We start from the raw sequence: 22,995 nt of genomic DNA on the forward strand, positions 1-22,995 counted from the left end.
ACAAAATATTTGAAGACAATCTATGCTGGAAACAGAACCATTTTAACCCGACCCAGCAAGATACAGATTGGAGTCCTGGTGGGAAGAATAGAATTTAAGCTAGAGATCATTAGTTTATTATAGATAACATGGCTTTGTTTCTTTCATTGTACATTTTCTATTGTTTATTTTAGAAAATTATTTTGGTTGGTAAATAGGCAGATAGTAAAATAAGATTTTTTTTTTTTTTGTAGATTACTATTACATTGCTGTTTCTTTACACCCCGGGAATGGCTATAAAAACTAACATAGGCTTTTGTAATTAATCATTAGGGAGTATAAGGGTGTATTTACACTGGCTGATTATTTGTAAACCAAAATTTATAGGAACGTTCTTGTTCCCATTATTGGCCAGTAAAAACGATCGACAAATGAGCAGAACGTTCATTCGTCGGGTGAAAAGACTTTTCAAGCTCACATAAAAATCATTGTTCTCGGCAGTACACCATCCAGAGCAGATGTGCTACCGAAAACAATGACAGTGTATGTACACACAATGATCTATTACTAGTGTTGCCCGAGAGTGTTAACCCTTCACCGAGCATGCTCGGGTGCTGCCGAGTATTTTTGACGTGTTCATCACTTATAGTCGAGCAGCTGCGGCTGCATATGTTGCGACTGTTAGACAGCTGTGACACATGCAGGGATTGCTTGTTTGTTAGGCAATCCCTGCATGTGTCACAGCTGTCCAACAGTCGCGACACAGTACACATATAGGCTGACCTGAGCATGACAGCCTGTATTTCTATGCATCTGCCACACTTGGGTCAGGAGAACCGATGGCCAGTCCGAGCATTGCCAAGTGTTGCTGAATAATTTCTAAAAATCCTAATTTGAGTCCAAAAATATTTTGGTTCTATCAACAGATGTATCCAATCTCAACTTGACTCCTAATTTTTGTCCCTCCCAGCATGGAATCTTTTTATTCTACAGAAAAAAATATTGGTAAATAACTAATAGAAAATTTAACTTCTTGTTACAACTATTCCCATGAGTTAAGGTGTCACGGGTGTGTCAGGTGTGACAGACAGTCGTCCTGGATCCAGCTGTAGAAGGTCATTGTGCTTGGCTCTGCATGTACCTTCTTGATCTTTTCATCTTTGTAGTGTAGTGATATCCTTCTCCTTCTAGGACCTAGCAGTGACCTCCACCTTCTGCTACTAATTGACACACCTATGCTGGATGTTTAAATACTTTCCGTCTTTTCAGAGAGTCATCGGTGATAGATCTATTTTCCTCTGTCCAAGCTTGAAGTACTAGTAATCGGCTAGATTCTTCTTGGAGTTCCCTTGGAGGATAGTTGGTGTGATCTCTCTGGTGTCTTCTCAAGCTAAGTGTTTATCTTGTCTGTTCAAATGCAAGAGAAACATTCTGGCACCACGCTGTTTTTTCAGAGGATCAATCACCAGGGCATAATTCAGACTGTGTGCTTCAAGACTTAAATGGTGGTGCACATCCAAGAAATATTTCAATCACAAGCAAGAATAGAAGGAAAGGCAGCACTCACCCAGTCTTCTTTAAAACGTTCCTTTATTTTTGTGTGCGGAGCATTTCAGCATGCAGCATTGGACTGAGACTCCGAAGGGTATGCGAGATCTCAGTCCAATGCTGCACGCTGAAATGCTCCGCACACAAAAATAACGGAGCGTTTTAAAGAAGACTGGGTGAGTGCTGCCTTTCCTTCTATTCTTGCTTGTGATTGTTTATCTTGTCTGTTTACCTGTTTGTCCTTAGCTGCAGTGGGGGCTGACTAGTGCTCACCCCGTCCCCTCCCTATCTAGGGCCTATCGCTAGAAGCAGTCATGGATTAGGTTTTCTGCTCGGCGATAGGTGCGGAACCTATTTAGGGACGTTAGGGGAGTCAAGGTGTTGTCAAATCTGTATAGGGGCCTCCACTCTCCCTTTCTCTAGTGTTTGGGCTTTCTCCTCCTCTTCTCATTGTTGTGCACTTAGTCTTTCCCTCACATTGCATGACAAAAGGCTAGGTGATAAGTTGCTGATTGTTGGAGGTCCAAAAGCTGAGATCCCCATTGATATTGCCAATGGGTCTCTAAATTACGCCAGTGTAATGGAGCTCGATTCAGCGTCTATGGCGTGTTGGAGTATAGTATGCATTAATCTCCAACAGTCCCCAAAGACAACGGCATGCACGCATATTTATGGCATTTTAGAGCTTTTTTCGACAGTACGGTTAGTGCCCAAGTGGAAAGACCACTAGTGATCAGCAAGCTATCACCTCGATAAGGTTATAACTTGATATATGAAAAAAAAAATCTAGTTCATAAATTCTAAAGTTACATTTTCTTTTTAAAGTTTTCTAAAGTTTGGGTTTTTTTTTAACATTTTTTTATGTTATCCTAAAATTATAGTTGCTTAGTGAAATTTCACAATATCTGTATTTTTGGTGTTTCCAACGAATAGAAATTCATTCAGCTGAGAGTCTTCTAACATGAGCGAAGACATAGCCAATTCACCTTGAACTGATCATTCGAAAGCAATTTTTGATATCCAGTGTTTTTGTCATTCAATATAAAACCAGCCTCTTTGAATTACATGGTAAAGGGCCTGAACGCTTCAGATATGGAAATGCTTTCCATCTTGAAAATGTTAATATTTGTTGTACAAAGGACTATTTGCACAGACCCTGCAGCATTTATCTTACCCCTAAAGTAATATTTAAAATGACTGCATCCTTTGTCTTCCAAGATATTGCATATTTATAATGGAACCAAAGTGAAAATATCAAAGTAATAATACGACCAAGAAATTCTGGCTTTGCTTGTCTAGAAGATTGGATGGCTAAGTCGTGTGCTTTTCAGAACTAAGTGTGTTTTAATGCAAATATTATGAGTATGCAATTAGATCAAGTATGATGAAAAGTGGGAAAATAAAAGTTAAGATTCTGCTGCTAAAAAACATTTTTAAAGAACTCCCATCCTCTTAAGATATTACAGTCATCATATTTTATACCACTGTGTCCTTATAATTGCTCATTTTGCCTTTCTACCCAAATAATTCTTCTCTTTTCCATTTGGTCTAGGACATCACGTAATTAAAAAATTAACTATCTGAAGCCTTCTGAGCTCCATGTAGAAACAGGAAATCTCTGTCATGGGTGTGTCAGATGTGATAGACAGTCGCTCTGCAGTTGGCTGCAGAAGATCTCTTTATTTGGCATTGCAGACACCTTCTTAAATCTGTCTTACTTTAGTACCCAGCAGCTACATCCCTCCTGCTCTGATTGACACCCTGGCCTTGGTGTTTAAATACTTTCAGTTTGCTACAGGGAGGTGCTGGTGATATTCACAAGTTCCCTTGTGAAGGCTTGAAGCTATTGCAGTCTGCTTACTTCCTCTCTGGTGCGTGGAGGATGTTTGGTGTAATCTCTGTGAAGTCGGCTAAAGCTAAGTTGCTTCCCCCTGTGTTTGTCTCCCTTGCTGTCCTTAGTTGTTAGTGGGGACTGACTAGTGCTCATCCTCCTCCCTTCCCTGTCCAGGGCCAAGCTCTAGGGAGATACAGGGCTTAGGTTTCCTGTTCGGCGATTGGTGAGGAACCAATATAGGGTCGGTAGGGGAGACAGGGTGATATCAGATCAGCCTAGGATGTCTCCAATCCCCTTTTCCCTAGTATCTGGGCTCCCTTCCCCTTATCCCTTCATGTTGCACTTTGTCTTTCATACACTATGCGTGACAATCTCTTTCCCCTGCATGAGTCATCAATCACTGAAAAAGTCCCCGGCAGGTGGGAGAAGGGAGCAGGGAGCAGCTGGGTATGGAGTTGAAGAAGAGAATGTTTCATGCAGGAAAAAGAGACTTTCTATTTCTACATAGAGCAAAGAGAAGCATTAACTGGGTAGAAAGGCAAAATAAGCAATTTTAAGTACACAGTGTTATATAATATGATGATTGCAATATATTAAGAGGATAAAAACTTTGATGGGAAGGCTTCTTTAATCTAAAGCAAAACTCAGAAAGGTTGGAATCTTGAACACCTGCCCAAAAAAAGTACTACAAGCACTTGACTAGTTGTGGTTATATATTGGATGATAGACCAAATAATGCATTCACACATACTTATTGTGGTGAAAAAGGTATAAAATGATGTGACAATAAAATGGAAAGAACTCGGCACTCAAAGTTATGCAGATGAAGAAGAAAAATTGATTTAATCGTGCAATAGTTTAACAAAGATAAAATTGACGTTTCCATCCTATCTGGGGACCTTCATCAGAAAGATGCAAATTGCTGTGAAAACATAGGCTAGAATTAGTAGTGCAGCACTGTGGGACTGCAAACACGATGGCAGTTTCAGCCCCACAGCAATCTACTTCTTTCTAATGAAGGTCCAGAGAAAGGATCGAAATGTCAAATTTGTTTTATTTAACTATTAGTCTTATTAAAGTTATAAAGAAGGACTACATGTTCCATAAATAATTCAAAGACATACCTTTATTATTGAAATATCAAAGCATTTAAAAAATTACATAAAGATGGTCAATAAAGAAATGAGTGGATATGTTTACATTAATCCAATGATTCAAAAAATATCCAAGAATGGCTTCAAAATACAGCAATTGATATAGTGTTACAGGACTAATTAGAATAGATATATGAGAGTAGAATAAGGGGAGATGACTTCCCTAAATATGGTAAATGTTCCTAATACATAAATTTCATTCTGCAATATCACAGTGTCACCACTAACAGAGATAGATATGTGGGGAAAAAGCACTTAGTGCATAAAATAGTAATTCATAAAAAAATGTTGGGATTGCTAATGTAAAATATCCAATTAAGTGCAATAATAATTATGCAAAAAATGACTGCAAAGTGCAAAAGGAGTGCTACTTATAATATGCTGCATAACATGGCATAAATGACTATGTCTCCCACATAAGCATGTAGTGGATAAGTCTTTCATGATGCGTCCACATAAGAGACCACACAGACACAAAAGATAAGAAACAGTAAGCATAATTAAACTGGATCAAAAAAACACATCACCACAGGTGTTTGCTTCCCATGCACGTTTCGCTATAGCTTCATCAGGGGGCAAATACCATTAAATCAATTCTCTTTTTCATCTGCATACCTTTAAGTTATTTTATGTTATTGGATTTAATGTACAGTCAGACACCAGTATTTCTCCCATGAGGATAGCATTGCAATCCTAGGACTGGTCATCGGCTCTACTAACCTAAGCATGATAGCTGCATAGAAACACGTGCTGACACGCTCATGTCAGGAGAGCCATTGGCCAGTCTGAGGATTGCAATGTGAACATCGCGAGAGTAATATGGTCATCTGAATGCACCCTTTTGTTGTGGAACCCTACTTGTGCACCACCCTAACATGGAGTGACCTATACTATTGGCTGCATGGTGATACTCACAGGCATCCCGGCTTGTAAACTACATCAGCCTTAAATGGACCCTGTCAAATTGTACATGCAGTCTGACCTGTGGACAGCACTGTATAGAGGAGGAGAAGCTAAGCAGAAAAATATATCAGTTTATTGGAAAAGATTCAGTATAACTTGTATTTCAAGAATTGATATAAATTTTATATACATATAAGTCCAGTGGGTGGTCTCAGTCAAACAGGGCGGACAGTTAGTCATTGAATACGACCACCCGCTAGACTCATATTCATACAAACACAAAGGATTTTAATGAATAAAGTGCAAATTTTACTAAAACCTTTTCCAAAAAAAAAAATATCCATCTGATCGTCTCTTTCTGCTCTATAACATCCTGCCTGTAGCTCACATACCATCTTTACCAAGACAGGTTCTCTTTCAAGAGAATCAGAAAATTATCTATGGTCTTTATCATGTTTTCTTGTTAAATGTATTTTTTTTAAAAATTGGCAATTTTTTTTTAATGTATCACAGTCTGTATTAAAAATATAAAAAGTCTATAATTGGTAACTTTTTGACCAGATTGTCCAAAATAGACAACCCCTTGAAGAACATTAATAAACCAGGAAAAAAAAAAAGTCAACAACAAAAAAGCACTAGAAAATCAGCTGCACTTACTCATTGCAAACTTGGGGGGATTATCATTGACATCAGTCAGGGTGACCGTTACAGTGGTAGTTCCAGAAAGTCCACCCATGTGACCACCCATGTCCTTGGCTTGAATGACAACAAGGTATTCTTCTCTGGCTTCTCTGTCCATGTTAGATAGAGCTGTCTTTATGATTGCTAGGAGAAGGAGAAAAGAAGTGGAAGTTTTAGTAGTATTAGAGCAATCTCTTGACTTTAGTCCTAGTGGTTCCATTTATAAAAACTTCCAAGCACCAAAATAGCAAAACCCAACGGGGCAGAGTTAGGAATACTGGTCTAAATTTAGACAACGAAGCAACAGTGACACAAACTGTGTGATGAATCTGGTATAAAGTATTAGATTTGACACCAATTTTGGGCACCTAAATAATGGTATTCCCCATTGTTAAGTCTGCTATTTTTTACGACTCCACTTAGTCATGAATTCTATTTAGACACCATACAAAACTATCTACAAAGTTATAAAAAGTGCCTAAAACACTTAACGGGAACCTGTCACAGAAAAATACTATTAAAATTGGTTTATTATACTGCCTGGCGCCTGCATGTAGCCAAATGCTGCGGGGAGAAAATTAACTTTATTCTCTCAATTTTTCCCATCACATGTGCGGTGCCTGTGCTGGTTCAGTCACTGCTCTGAATATACAGAGAATCAGCCATAAGCACGCCCCCGGAGGGGCGCAGTTACATCCGCTGCTCTGTGTACTCAGAGCAGTGACTAAACCAGCGCTGGCGCCGCACCCGCGATTAAAAAGAGAATGCTACTGGGAAGAATAAAGTTCATTTTGTCCCTGCAGTGTTAGGCTATGTGTAGGCGCCGGGCAGTATACAAACGCTATTAACGTGTAGATTAACCTCATATCAGTAGGTTAATAGTGTTTCTTCTGGTCACAGGTTCCCTTTCATAAATATGTCAATTTTTGCTTAATTTATGACCAATTTTTGCCATATTTTGGTTACAAATCTCTCTTAATGTTCCCAGTTTAAAATAAAAAATATGCATTTTATACATTTCTGTACCATTGAGATTTGTGATACATTCCTTGTTTTTCGCAACAGCAATCTGTAAAATTTAAAGTGGCTGCTGCATTCCCTGCTTCTGCTTTTATACAGACTATGTTTGTCCCTCCTGATTGGTTGTGCTATACAATATGATGGGATAGCTGCAAGTTATTATTGGGATGTCCAACTTCATACCCCAATGTCCTGTGTTGCTTCTCTGGCTGTTGCAAATTTCTAAAATATGTAAAATGATGTTGACTTTTATTATTATTTTGCACAAAGCTAATTGCAAATTGTTTTAAATTACTGGATTCAGTGACTTCCTAAAAATCGAATTCACATCAAACTGATTTGCTCATCTATAGTACCCAGCCATAAACATGTTGTTTGGAATAACGGAAAAAAAATTATTTCTGTGACGTTTTATGACCATGAATCAGTCATGACAGTATTTTATTAACAACATTAGATTCAAACTTCACAATGGAAAAATCAAATTCAAAAGTATGAAACAATGTTTTGATTTATTTAGAGTCTCATTGGTATAACACTTTTTCACATGTAAAGCGCCTTGGAATAAATTGTGCTCTAATAATAAATAATAATAATAATAATAATAAAAATAAATAATAATAATAATAATACCTTAGTACCTTAGTATTTTTTTTTACTAATCTTTCAACCTAAAACTAAGGCCCCAAAGCATCAAAACCGGAGATCTTGATAAGAGGGTGTGCTAGAGTCAAAGGTGTGTGATTCATTAAGATGTAAGCTCCGAAAAGTAATGTGCCTCTCCACGACTCTTACTCCAGTCAGTGACTGAAGTAAGATTTCTGGTATAAGTTACGCCACATCTCGTCATGATTTATATGACATATTGCCACTGTTTCGCCCCCGTCAGTTTAATATGTCGTGCTAGAGTCAAACGTGGGTGATTCAATAAGAAGTAAACTCCAAAAAGTAATGTGCCTCTCCACAACTCTTACTCCAGTCGGTGACTGGAGTAAGATTTCTGGCATAAGTTACGCCACATCTTGTCATGATTTATATGACATATGGCCATTGTTTCTCCCCCGTCAGTTTAATATGTCATGCTAGAGTCAAATGTGGGTGATTCAATAAAAAGTAAACTCCAAAAAGTAATGTGCCTCTCCACAACTCTTACTCCAGTCGGTGACTGGAGTAAAATTTCTGAGATAAGTTACGCCACATCTCGTCATGATTTATATAACATATGGTCACTGTTTCGCCCCCATCAGTTTAATATGCCTGCCGTTTATTTCAATCGTAAAAATAAAAAGAATATACTTTATTCTTTTGTGTAGTCTTGTGTTGTGCTTTTTTAGTACTTCCTACATCATACTGGACTTTTATGAAATGTCTGATCAAGGTATCATAAAATTAAGAGATTTATTTGAGACAGACCCTATCACCAAAAATTTAGTAACTATTATTCTACAGTAAAGTGGTGGACTAAAAAATTAAAACTACTCTCACAAAACAAAATGTGACTCAAGTAAGAAATGTGTTAAATTAATTCATCATTTTGCATTGTGCCATCCTTTATGAGACACACGGATATTGTCCCGCATGCCTTTCTTCCTAACATATTCTACATCTTAGCATGAATAGTTGAGAAACTGTGATTCACACCTTAAGAAATTGAAGTTCTAATTGCATGTAAAACGTGGATATGAAAAAAAAAATGCTGAAAGTGGGGGAGTTTAACATTTACGGTCTGCAGTGCTGTTTTCTTGATTTCCTCAGAATTATGTTAAAATATATTTTATATACATTTTTTAATGGGATACATTATTTTTAGAAGCATTATAACAATATTTTTTTTTCTAGAATTTCTTTTAAGATACACAGTAGTGTATTGACTTTAAAGGGAATCTGTCACCGGGACTTTGATACCTAATCTCAGAGCAGCGTGATGTAAAGGCAGAGATCCCAATTCCAGAGATGTGTCAGTTTCTGGGCTGCTTGTTGTAATTTTTTATAAAATCACTGTTTTATCAGCAGGAGATTATCATTAGATTGCTCCTTTAACTGCTACTATGTAGTCAAACCCCACCCCCATCACTGATTGGCAGCTTTCATAGAAAGCTGCCAATCAGTGATGTGAGCGGGATTATACAGAGTTCAGCATTCATAAAACTAGTAGATCTGCAGTAGAGAAAACTGTGATTTTATTCAAAACTGCAGCACCAAGTACAGTAAATGACACATCACTGCAATAAGAGTCTCTGGCCCAACATCATGCTGCTCTCAGAAAGGCTAGCAAAACCATGGTGACAGATTCCCTTTAAATAAATACATTTCTCTGCAAATTTCCCCCAAAGTTTAGATTCTGACAAATCCATCAAAATTGTAGCATTGCATCATGTTGTCATGTGTGTCAATCACGGGCCTCAAATTGACTTCATGGGCTGTAATAGTGGAAGATCAATAGGCCAGGAGAACAAGAGGCCAGTGTGACAGTCTGAGCAGCCAAGGCAGTGGTGGAGGAAGCACAAGAACAGGTGAGGAAAGGAGAGTATAAAGGCTTGATTTTATTTTAACCCCTTCTTCATGGCAATTGTGGAAATATTGATCTGAACCAAATTGAATCTTCCAGTCAAATTTAATCAAATATGCTCAAATCAAATTTCTGAAAATTCGCTCATCTTTGTATGTTGGCATAACAGTCACTAATGATCCTTTATTTTTCCTTCCTTTCCCTTCATTTTCCTTTTCTCTTTCCTTTCCTCTTTTCTTTCCCTTTTCCTTCCCTTCCCTTTCCTCTTTCCTTTACTCTTTTCTTTCCTCTTTCATTCAGTTTCATCTTTCCTTTCTTCTTTCCTTTTTCCTTTCCTTTCCTCTCCTCTTTTCTTTATCTTCCCTTTTTCCTTTCCTCTTTCATTTCCTTTCTTCTTTTCTTTCTCCTTTCTTTTCCTTTTTTTCTTTCCTTTCCTCTTTCCTTTCTTTTTTCTTTCCTTTCCTCTTTTCTTTCCCTTCCCTTTCCTTGTTCCTTTCCTCATTCATTTCCTTTACTTTTCTCTCTCTTTTCTTCTTTCCTTTCCTCTTTCCTTTCTTGTTTCCTTTTCCTTTTTTTCTTTCCTTTCCTTTCTTTTCCTATTTCCTATCTTCCTTGTTAGTACAAATCAGTTATTCCTGCTACTATATATTCAAGAAACATAAAGTTACCAAATTAAGGAGCTAAGTCAGATCTCTGATTTATTTTTCATGATTATTTTGAGTAGCCATCATGAATGCTGATTAGATGACATAACGGGCATACAAAGTTTGAAATAAGCTGGAAAACTACAGTGCAAATAAGACAGATAAGTTATGTGTCAACTCACATATTAGAAGAAAGCCTTAGTAGAGGAGCAAGGCGCATAGAATGGAGCACCACCTGTTGACCTTCCATGGTGATGGAGAGCTGAAGGCAGCCACAACAAATACTGGAGAATAGGAAGGTGAGTAAGAAGATGCTATGATCTAAAATATCTATATGGCTATGATTAACTAAGCTACAACTTAAATACATTTCTATAGGTCCTTCTTCACCAACGTCAAAGTCATAAAGATAGCCAATGTTTCTATCGAATCCACTTGTCCCATCTTGTCCCAAAGTGAATGTACACTAGGCTCCATCTTACAGGTACATCATCAAATAAGAGAAGATGGAAGATGCACTTTGGCCACAAGGGTATTTGCTTTACAAGAGAGAAGGGAACGGGGGGGGGGGAGGGCTGGAAGCCTGGATAGATTATCACCAGAGTCTATTATAGTGAAAAAATAGAAAAATGTATTATTAAAATACATGCAGGTGGGTGGGGCGATGTAAGGAACAGATGCATACGATTACATGGAAAAAACATGCACACAAGAAAGAGTGCTGACATATAGCAATTGTATGAAATGACAAATATCAATCCAAAAATATATATCAAGTAAATAACAGGGCCCTATATTTCTCAGAACCATGTGGTCAAGCATGTACAAGCACACATCGTGCACCACATGGATATAGCTATTCAATGAATCCAATAGAGGGCATACCTGAGGTGAGTGCCAGACACTGCAGGGAGTCAAACTTGTGCATGTCTCCCGACGCGCGTTTCGGCACGAGCCTTTATCCAGTGATAGAGTATAGGAAGGTGTTTAAAAAGATGCTATGATTTAAAATACCTATATGTCTATGATTATCTAAGCTACAACATATAAGAAGAACTTAAATAACTTTCTATAGGTCCTTCTTCACCAAGGTCAAAGCCGTAAAGGTAGTCAAAGTTTCTAGCAAATCCACTTGTCCCATCTTGTCCCAAAGCGAATGTGCACAAGGCTCAATCTTACAGGTACATAATCAAATAAGGGAGGATGGAAGATGCACTTTGGTCACAAGGGTATTTGCTCTACAAGAGAGAAGCAAGATGTTCTCCAAGTACCAGACTGACCTGGGTTGGCACATTGACATAAGCCTTGGGTGAAGGGGTCATTTTGCTCTTGTCATTAGCTCACTTTGTGTTATGTACATCCCTGCTCTTCACTCTGTAAATCACATAACTTTTGCTTTTTCTTCCTTTTAAACAAAGCCATTATTTTTAATTACTTCTAATCACAGTGATTTTTTAATGTAAACATCCTGCTACCGAATGTTTATTCCATTTACATTTCAAAAGCCAAGCATCGATTCTTTCTGAAAAGTGCAAGGTCACATCTCAGCTTTTGTCATGTTTTGCCATGTGCGCATTGTTTTGTAACACTGGAGCCATTAAATTGTTCACAACTTGTAACTTTTGCCCTTGTTGAGCAATCACAATGTACTGGAGAAACACTTATAATAAATTAAACAGAGAGGAAAAAAAAACAGACAAACAATCAGAGTGAATTAAATTCTTGCTGTTATATTTCAGTTGCTGGAAGAAAGCAGAAAAAGTGGAAAATTTGATTAACAAGAAGAGCAGGGTTCTGGATTATATAATGCTCAGATGTCCAGGGAAGATTGATGAGTGTGCCAATCACATCACAGAAAACAGACAACTATTGCATGGACCCATCCAATTTTCTCTGACCTATGTTGAAAAAATCTTACTATGAATATTGCTATGGACCTAATACTCATATATAGGAATATATATACAATACTGTCAAATTGTAGCTGCAAACAGTAAGTGCAAAGTGTAAGTACGTAGTCTGTTCGAGCAGGTCACCATTGGTATTGTCCACCTGATGCTCACAGTTCACATTGGCTATTTGTTGTCTTGTGTGAAGCAGTCATTTTGTCTAATGATTTTGTATTCTTTTTGATCATCCTAGCTATTTTTATTTTTGTGCCACCTGTCTCTTTCTCCCGTGCTTATGTCACCTGTCTATTTCTCCCCCACTTATGCCACCTATCTTTTCCTCTCCCCACTTGTGCCACCTATCTTTTCCTCTCCCTCACTTGTGCCACCTATCTTTTCCTCTCCCCACTTATATCACCTGTCTCTTTCTCTCCTCACTTGTGCCACCTATCTTTTCCTTTCCCCACTTATATCACCTGTCTCTTTCTCTCCCCACTTGTGCCACCTGTCTCTATCTCCCCCATTTATGCCACTTTTCTTTTTCTCTCCCCACTTGTGCCACCTGCCTTTTTCTTTCCCAACTTATGCCACCTGCTTTCTTTCTCCTTCCATTGATGCCACCTATCTCTTTGTTTCCCACACTTGTGCCACCTGTCTTTTTCTCACCCCACATTTGTGACGCGCCCCTGGGCCTGTGTCGCGCTGCGTTGCGCACGCGGGAGCTTACCCGGAGCCGGATCTCTTGAGGGTTGTAGTCTCGTGGCGGTGATCCGGTCCGTGCCCAGGGAGTCAGACTAAGTGGCGCTGTATCAGCGGTAGATGTTGGACGACTACGCCACCCGTTGAGTACAGCTAAGGAGCTGCTGCTGCAGGGCAGACCGCTGAGGCCGGTGGTAGGATTGTGCAGCGTGATAGTATAACCCCCAACGGGAGGGGTATGGCCTCAGGGCAGCCGACGTGGATGATGGGGGTAGCAGGAACCACTCGGAGACGGTACGGTGTAGTTCAGGGTCTTTACTGGTGACAAAGATAGACCCTCCCGGAGTACTGGCTAGCGATTGGGGCCTGGTCAGTCCTTGAGCAGATGGGATCTCCCCTGGCCAGGCGGAGTTGTAGGCCTCCCAAACTGACTGTACTCTTCTGGCTACCTTGCTAGAGGCGGGTATAAGTAGCCCACGTCCCTGAGTGTACTGTGTGGTGCTCACCCGTATGGCCGGTGACTCGGGGCCTTCTAGTAGCTTCCGCTCCACGACGGCGGTGCTGGTCCCATGCGTGTGACCGTGCCTTCGGGTTTCTTGGCCAGAGGACCTGAAATCCCCTGCCTGACGGATTCTGCTGCTGGGTAGGAGTTAGTCCCCACAGCCTCGGACTCCGGGTCCGGTAAGAAATCTTCTCAGTCAGGGCGAGCTCTGCAGCTGCCAGCCCCTGACTCCTTGTAACACTGCCCCCACAGAGCTCCTGTTGTTTCTTCCCATAGCTGCTTCTCTTCTCTGTCTCTACTTCTGGCATGGCCCAGGAGCTGGGCCCAGCCGGAGCCACAGCTCCCTGTCAGCCCTCCTGGCTGAACTCTCCCTCTGAACTCCCTAACCCTGCCTCAGCCCCAGGTTTATCTAGGGGAAGTTCTTCCCCTCCCAGGACTTGGCAGGAGGTGTGGCATGCATAGGATTCCTGACCAAGAGACCTCCCACCTGCTCTCAGACATAACATTGCCGTTACTGTGGAAACCAGACCCCTGGGGTGCCACATTCCCCCCTAGTGAAATTTAGTACTCCGGGACTAAACATATTTTTAGAAAAACATAACAAGGTATAAACAATAATAATACAATAAGAAAAACACATAAAGATGGTTACGGCGTGTCTGCAACCGGGTGCAGTCTTTGAAGAAAAGCAAGGTGTCCATTTCACCAAAACAGGGAGACGTAACCAGGTAGGGGTCTGTCCTGCCCCGAGTCCTTAACAGTCTTTAGTCCATTCCTGGGTTACGCTCCAACCATGTACAAAGGATTCCCGGTAAATCCACCAAAGACTCCCATAAATTACTAGAAACACATAATTATTTACAGGATATGGCCGATCTCAGTCCTCGGCCAGTGGGGATAAGGAATGGCTGCTCATAGTCCTCAGCCTGGTTTAAGATAGGTGCACATGGGGAACAATTCACTAATCCCAACGGGGACCATATTTTAATTAGCAGCAGTCCTTGTACCCTTACGGGTAACTATTTACAGCTCTTTATTCACGCTACTTCCCTTCAGTAGCTATGTCCTCTTTGTGCTCCCTCCTGAGGGTAGTCCTCAGACCCGTCCGGGTCCTCTTGGCTTTCCTCGTATTGGTAGTACTGCAGCTCCTCCTCGGTTAGCTGGGTTAGTATCTCTGCGACAGTCCTCCTCCCAGGAGGCCAGGACTTTACCTCCCTTTGGGCTGCCCCGGTTAATTGGGCCACCAGGATGCTCACTTTTTGCTCCTCTGTGAGGGGGTACACCTGGAAGAGGCTATCCAGCTTTTCTCTAAAGTCATGCAGGGTATGTGACTCCCCTGAGTACTGGGGTAGCCAGGCTGCCCCCGGGATATAGGGCATGGTGAAAGGCATGACCGCAACAGCGGTGGCGCTGGCGGGGGTTGAAGCGGTGAAGCTCTCCTCCGTATCCGACATCCTTCTCCCCCCTAGTGGACCGTGGCCTACCTTGCGATGATCCTCTTCCGTAGGCCGCGGCTCCGCAGTGGATTGTCAGGGTTGAGGACCTTCCGTCGCGCTCCTGTGACGTCGGCGTCTGCTGGGCTCCTTCCAGGACCTTACGCAACGTCCGGACGTGAGGCGGGGCTTCAGTTCTCGCGCGCTTTCGGAGTCCACGCCCCTCTTCTTCCCACGCGGCATCCTCAAGATGGCGTCCAATAGCGGGAAAACTCCACGTATGGCGGGAAGAAGGCTGAAGATGGCGCCGGATGGCGGGAAAACTCCACCGATGGCGGGAAGGAAGCGGAAGATGGCGCCGGATGGCGGGAATCTTCACCACAGGTAAGTTTGAACAGTCTTTTTCAGGCACGCAGCACCCGGTGGTTGCGGGCACGAAATCCTGCCGACTACGCCAAAAGTTGACGCGCCCCTGGGCCTGTGTCGCGCTGCGTTGCGCACGCGGGAGCTTACCCGGAGCCGGATCTCTTGAGGGTTGTAGTCTCGTGGCGGTGATCCGGTCCGTGCCCAGGGAGTCAGACTAAGTGGCGCTGTATCAGCGGTAGATGTTGGACGACTACGCCACCCGTTGAGTACAGCTAACGAGCTGCTGCTGCAGGGCAGACCGCTGAGGCCGGTGGTAGGATTGTGCAGCGTGATAGTATAACCCCCAACGGGAGGGGTATGGCCTCAGGGCAGCCGACGTGGCTGATGGGGGTAGCAGGAACCACTCGGAGACGGTACGGTGTAGTTCAGGGTCTTTACTGGTGACAAAGATAGACCCTCCCGGAGTACTGGCTAGTGATTGGGGCCTGGTCTGTCCTTGAGCAGATGGGATCTCCCCTGGCCAGGCGGAGTTGTAGGCCTCCCAAACTGACTGTACTCTTCTGGCTACCTTGCTAGAGGCGGGTATAAGTAGCCCAAGTCCCTGAGTGTACCGTGTGGTGCTCACCCGTATGGCAGGTGACTCGGGGCCTTCTAGTAGCTTCCGCTCCACGACGGCGGTGCTGGTCCCATGCGTGTGACCGTGCCTTCGGGTTTCTTGGCCAGAGGACCTGAAATCCCCTGCCTGACGGATTCTGCTGCTGGGTAGGAGTTAGTCCCCACAGCCTCGGACTCCGGGTCCGGTAAGAAATCTTCTCAGTCAGGGCGAGCTCTGCAGCTGCCAGCCCCTGACTCCTTGTAACACTGCTCCCACAGAGCTCCTGTTGTTTCTTCCCATAGCTGCTTCTCTTCTCTGTCTCTACTTCTGGCACGGCCCAGGAGCTGGGCCCAGCCGGAGCCACAGCTCCCTGTCAGCCCTCCTGGCTGAACTCTCCCTCTGAACTCCCTAACCCTGCCTCAGCCCCAGGTTTATCTAGGGGAAGTTCTTCCCCTCCCAGGACTGGGCAGGAGGTGTGGCATGCATAGGATTCCTGGCCAAGAGACCTCCCACCTGCTCTCAGACATAACATTGCCGTTACTGTGGAAACCAGACCCCTGGGGTGCCACATTTGTGCCACTTGTTTCTTCCCCCCCCCCAATTTTGCCACCTGTCTCCTTTTCTCCCCACTTATGCCTCCTGTCTCTTTCTCCACCCACTTATGCCACATATCTCTATCTCCCCCCACTTAAACCACTTGTCTCTTTCTCCCCCAATTGTGCCACCTGCCTCTTTCTCTCCCCACTTGTGCCACCTATCGCCCCCCCCAGCTGTGACAACTGCCCTATTCTCCTTCTATATCGCCCCTAACATTTTGTGTCTCCTCCCTAATATCTACCAAGCCAAATCTTCTTTGTGTCCCTTTGCATTTGTTTCTATGAAACTCTGCAACCTCTTTCTTTTCTTTTAGCCCCTTTACATCCTTCATGGGAAGGATTTCCAGACTATTTAACTGTACGGGGTACAGATAGTCACATTATGGCCATTTATGGCTAATGTTGGGCAACATAGATTGGCATACATCATTGATCACTATCAACATCTGGTCTTCTGTACATACAGTAGCTTCTATGAAATATTTTTTTTACCTTCATGGTCATTTTGGCTATTCCCCCACAGAGCCCCCTGTATACAACCTTATCCGCTTTGTATCCTACCCCACACCCCTGCCTCTTTTTACAGTTGATCAGTCATCAGGTTTTTGTTTTCTCATCTAAAAAAATCAAGAGATAGGGGCAGAGATTCCAGCAATGTATCACCTACAGGGCTGCTTGCCATAGCTTAGATAAAATCACTGTTATCTCAGCTACAGATCTAGCAGTTCTCTGAATGCTGAGCTCTGTATAATCCCCGCCCACACCACTGATTGGCAGCTTTCTCTATAAACTGTGCATAGGCAGAAAGCAGCTAATCAGTGGTGGTGGTGTGGTGGGACTTAAAGGCAGAAGGATTACTAGTCCTCTAGTGATAATCTCCTGGTAATAAAATACTGATTTAACAACACTACAACAAGTGGTCCAATAATTGACAAATCACTGGAATCATGATCTCTGCATCTACAACTTGCTGCTATCACAATAGGTGGCAAAAACCTGCTGACAGATTCCTTTTAAGGACCATCAGCCTCATCATTTTGAAACAGCTACCTGACGATCTTATTTTTCTTACTGATAGTTTAGTTTCAGTCCACATGTAACTGTTCTAACGTTATTTTAACCTAAACAGACCTTCTGCGCATTGAGTCTATGCTGGAAAAGCATTAGGCTTCTGCGTTAGCACAGGAGCCAATCTGAACAAACAGAGCTACAACATAAATATATAGAGGTCAACAGAGCATCAATGTGGACATCTTTAGATGTGTCTTGTCAGAATCTTTTTTCTATTAGGCCTGTTAGATAACAGAGATATCAGTTTTTTAGATGAAGAGGACAGCCTCTAACAATTTGGGGGCCCTCATTATGGGGGACAGGTTTGTTCATGTAATATTACAATTCAACTATAGCTGTGGCTGCAGGGGAAATAGGCAAATGATGGCAACTTCCTCTGTCACCATTGCCAGGACTCTAAGCAAAAATTTAATATTAAAGAAGTTGCCTTTGATAAGAAAATCCTTTAGGTAAAACTATTCTTTCAAAGTTTTTAATGGAAGTATAAAGTTACTATTTAAGTTGAGTAAAAAGATTCAAAGGACACTGACCCACCAGCCACGTTGGCAGTCCATTGTTCCTGGACCAAAATCCGGCAAATCTCCTCTTATCTATAGGCATCTCCAGGGCCTCTTTGATAAGTAGTCACAGCGCAAGTCATCACGGCATGCATGACGTTGTGTCAAGTCTACTAAACAGCAGAGCTGCTGTGGATGTCGACAGGTAGGAGGACAGAAAAATACAATTTCAGTGGTGCTTGGGTGGCATGGTGCAATGTGGCAGTTGTTGGTTCAACTTCACTTCAACAGGAGATTGATGGGGTTAGCGTTAGAGGAATTCGCGAGGTGGCGGTGCACTGCCCAAGAAAAATATATAGTGCAATGAATATTCAGAGGATATTATTACCTTTTATTGAAGTCCAAAAATTGACAGATCATAAACCGGCTTTAAGTTATGGATAGGACACTTCACCATGGACAGGAGACTTTGCTATGGACAGGAGACTTTACCATGGACAGGAGACTTCACCATGGACAGGAGACTTTGTCAGGTGGTCACCTGATGAAGTCTCCTGTCCGGAACCTAAAACTGGTTTGTGATTTGTCAATTTGTGGACTTCAATGAAGGTACAAATATTTGCTGAAAATTTTACTGTACTACTTGCAGTGTGGACTGACTAGTGCTCACCCCGTCCCCTCCCTAACTAGGGTCTATCGCTAGGGGCAGTCAGGGATTAGGTTTTCTGCTCAGCGATAGGTGCGGAACTTATTTAGGAACGTTAGGGGAGTCATTGTGACTGTCATATGTGCCTAGGGGTCTCCACTCCCCCTTTTCCTAGTGTTTGGGCTTCCTCCCCCTCTTCCCATCATTGTTCACTTAGTCTTTGCATTACCTTGCATGACAACTTCACCATGGACAGGAGACTTTGCCATGGACAGGAGACTACACCATGGACAGGAGACTACACCATGGACAGGAGACTTTGTGAGGTGGTCACCTGATGAAGTCTCCTGCCCGGAACCTAAAACTGGTTTGTGATCTGTCAATTTGAGGACTTCAATGAAGGTACAAATATTTGCTGAATATTGTACTGTACTACTTGCAGTGTGGACTGACTAGTGCTCACCCCGTCCCCTCCCTAACTAGGGACCTATTTAGGAACGTTAGGGCTTCCTCCCCCTCTTCCCATCATTGTTCACTTAGTCTTTTCACTACCTTGCGTGACAACTTCACCCTGGATAGGAGACTTCACCAGGTGGTCACCTGTCTGTGCGGAGCCTAAAACCAGTTTGTGATCTGTCAATTTATGGACTTCAATGAAGGTACAAATATTTGCTGAATATTGCACTGTATATTTTTCCTGGGCAGCGCACCATCACAGCATCGACAGGTAGGAGAAGGTTCTCAGATCTTTGGTGCAGCAGCCATGGACTTAGGACTTGGCTGTTGAACCAGAGTCCTTGAAATCTTATTTCTCAACTCTAATGGTTACATGCCTTCATTGAATGTGAACTTTCATATTGGAAAGGAAACGATGAATTGGATTACTTCTGACCTTTTATTTCTAATCTATGTACAGTTACATAATATGTTGACATTAAATACTTCATTATGCAGAAAGGGATCGATCCCTCTTGATTTGCTCCCGATGTCGCTCTCGCTCATTTATCAGCCGCTCTTGATAAGGGCAGAATTTGTATTTATGATTTAAGGTAAATCCTATTTAACCATAAGCTGACGAGCTGATTAAGTATAATATATAGACCGCATTTCTTCTCCTTTACGGAGCGCCATTAATATGACACCTAGACACATCATTATGAATGTGTTGATAAACATAGAACTTGCTTTGTTCCTATCTTGACGCTCGGCGCTGCTCCACACTGAGATAATTTGCCACTTTGTATTGCAAAACTATTTTTCAGATGACAACCCTGTAATGTATACAGGAAATATACACATTTTCTATATGTGTAAAGAGCATTCATCTGACTACTAGACTAGTGTATGATTTATGTATTGCTTAACATTGAAGGTACCTATCTGGAAAATATAAAAAAAAAAAAAAAAAAAAAGCTGACCAGCACCTTCAAACAGAACAAAGCAAATGTGAACAGGTTCAAGCTACTGTTATAGCAGCTCGCGCCTGTTTACACTTGCTTTATTCTATTAAGAGGTAATGGTCAGGTTTTTTTGGTATACTGTTGGCGGTGATGACTGCTTCCATATTTGACTGCGCTCCTCCTCCCATCAACCTCAGGCTGGTCTTTAAATTTGTAGGTTTTTAGCCCAGTAGAAGCATGTCTGAAAATATTAGGCTTTGGGTCCCATCAAAGAGAGGTCGCCTTGTCTCGGCTAGTGGGCTCTCATGAATTGGCCAATTTGTGCGCTAAGTTGGAGTCATTCCTTGCCTTTTCTTTCGGCTTAAAATATCTAGAGATTACTGGCAGAAGATGATGAGCTTTAAAAAAAACAACATAAATTTGTGATACTTGGTCAGGAGATGCTTATACCATAATTATCTATATGTGGCCACCCAGTGGTTGTGATGTTATTTCTCCCGGTAAGGCATAATATGAATGCAAAAATGTGTTAGCTGTTGTAGATTATAGGCCACATACTGAAAACGAGGCTAAGGTTCAGCCAGAAGAAAGTGTGTCTGGAGAGGAAAGCTTGCTTAACATGCTTAACATGTCGCTCTCCGCAAGGAGAAATATTACCCCTAGATACCGGTCTGACGTCTCTCACCCAGCCAAACCAGAAATCACACTTTGCACTGACGAGGGGCAGTACCCCGAAACACAGTGTCTGCAAATTGAGTGTCACGCTGTCTCTGTATACTGGAGGTAGGGGGCCTAAGCTGACCCTAAGCTGGGGCCCTGACTAGTCCCTCAACCTGAAGGTACTGTTAAAGGTACAGAGGTCCAGGCCGCCAGCATAACCCCTACCTCCTGAGGATCCCTGCACCTAAGTAATCTAGTCCTGAGAAGGACCCCGATCACAACAAAAGGGGACAAGTAATAATATGCCCACACACAGTACTTAGACGAACGAGACAGTACAAGGGAAAAACCAAAACCACCTTGCATACAACAACTACACAACTACAACAGAGGGAACACCAACGGGAAAGGAGATAAATGATAAAGCGAGGAAGGGAAAAAACACTCCAAATACACTTATCTCAGAAACTCCAAACACCACGATCCGCTCTGTTAGTCTGAATAAAATGCTTTCACCGACACTTCCCAAACAGACCAGCAGGCATTTGAAGGAGTCTCACTACAGCAGTATTGATTGCAGCTGGGCAAGGCTGGACCTCGTCTAGCACAGAGCGAGAGAGAATTAACTCCCTCACTGCCGAAAAACACAAAGCACCAACAAGTCAGCTGCGAGAAGTCAGGCTGTGTACTCGTGACGATCTTCGTGGCGACACACCCGTGACAGTACCCCCCCTTCTACGAGGGGCCTCCGGACCCTCAGGGCCAGGTTTATCCGGGTGAGTCGTGTGGAAGGCCCGAACTAATCGGTCTGCGTTAATATCCGACGCAGGAACCCACATCCTCTCCTCAGGACCATACCCTTTCCAATGAACCAGGTACTGAAGGGACCGGCGATTAAAGCGTGAATCGATGACCCTCGATACCTGGAACTCCAAGTTACCATTGACCACCACTGGAGGGGGAGGTAAAGGTGACGGTACCACCGGCGCCACATACCTCTTAAGCAACGATCTGTGGAACACGTTGTGAATTTTAAACGTAGGGGGGAGGTCAAGACGGAATGCCACCGGATTAATAATAGAACTGATTCTGTACGGCCCGATGAACCTGGGACCCAGTTTCCAGGAGGGAACCTTAAGTTTAATATTCCTGGTAGACAACCATACCCGATCGTTCACACTTAGGTCCGGACCAGACACTCTCCTCCTATCAGCCATACGTTTGTATCGGTTCCCCATAGTATTCAGATTCTTCAGCACCCCTCTCCATACTGAAGCGAGTGATGAGGAAAATCGTTCCTCCTCAGGAACCCCCGAAGAGCCCCCCCTACTGAAAGTACAAAACTGGGGGTGAAAACCATATGCCCCAAAAAACGGGGACTTACCAGTGGACTCGCTCCGCCTATTATTAAGAGCAAACTCTGTCAGAGGTAAGAAAGAAGCCCAGTCCTCCTGGTTCTCTGACACAAAACACCGGAGATATGTCTCCAAGCTCTGGTTCATACGTTCCGTCTGACCATTGGTCTGAGGATGAAAAGCCGATGAGAATGACAAATGCATCCCCCGCCGTGCACAAAACGCCTTCCAGAACTTGGACACAAACTGAGACCCCCGATCAGACACCACCTCGGAGGGTACCCCGTGAAGCCTCACAATCTCCCCAATGAACACCTGCGCAAGAGTTTTAGCATTAGGGAGAGCCGGAAGAGCGATAAAATGTGCCATCTTGCTGAACCTGTCCACTACAACGAGTATGACCGTTTTACCCGAAGACGGAGGGAGGTCCGTAATAAAGTCCATAGACAGATGAGTCCAAGGACGCTCCGGGATCTTCAAAGGTAAGAGGGACCCAGACGGACGGGTATGTGAGGTCTTAGAGCGCGCACAAACCCCACAGGACACGACAAAAGTTACCACCTCCTTATGTAAGTTAGGCCACCAAAACCGACGCGAGAGGAGATCCACAGTTGCTTTACTCCCTGGGTGTCCTGCAAAAACTGAGTTATGGTGTGCCTCGATCACCTTTTGTCGCAACTGATCTGGAACAAACAGTCTCCCCGGAGGTCCAACAGGGGCGTCCCCCTGAGCCTCCAATACCTCCTCCTCCAGCTCAGAGCATACTGCCGAAACCACCACCCCCTCCTGAAGGATAGGAATCAGGTCGTCCGTATTCCCGGCCCCAGGGAAACTACGAGATAAGGCATCCGCCTTTACATTTTTTGACCCAGGACGATATGTAACGACAAAATTAAACCTGGTAAAAAACAATGACCACCTAGCTTGTCTGAGATTCAGACGTTTCGCGGACTCCAGATATAGCAGGTTCTTGTGATCGGTGATGACGGTGACCGGATGGACTGCCCCCTCCAA

At 43.0% G+C, this 22,995-nt stretch overlaps 1 protein-coding gene across 1 annotated transcript in view; it reads right to left on the bottom strand.

Moving 5' to 3' along the window:
* LOC141174294 (cadherin-8) overlaps positions 1-22,995 on the bottom strand; it is a 650,627-nt gene that overhangs the window by 271,194 nt on the left and 356,438 nt on the right. The window contains exon 5 of the mRNA XM_073659153.1: positions 6,076-6,243. Within this exon, the coding sequence (XP_073515254.1) occupies positions 6,076-6,243 (168 nt within the window). The remainder of the gene's footprint in view (positions 1-6,075; positions 6,244-22,995) is intronic.

The sequence above is a fragment of the Phyllobates terribilis genome, unplaced genomic scaffold (genome assembly GCF_046119375.1).
Source record: "Phyllobates terribilis strain yellow unplaced genomic scaffold, ASM4611937v1 Scaffold_13__5_contigs__length_258822181, whole genome shotgun sequence".
Classification (NCBI taxonomy): domain Eukaryota; kingdom Metazoa; phylum Chordata; class Amphibia; order Anura; family Dendrobatidae; genus Phyllobates; species Phyllobates terribilis.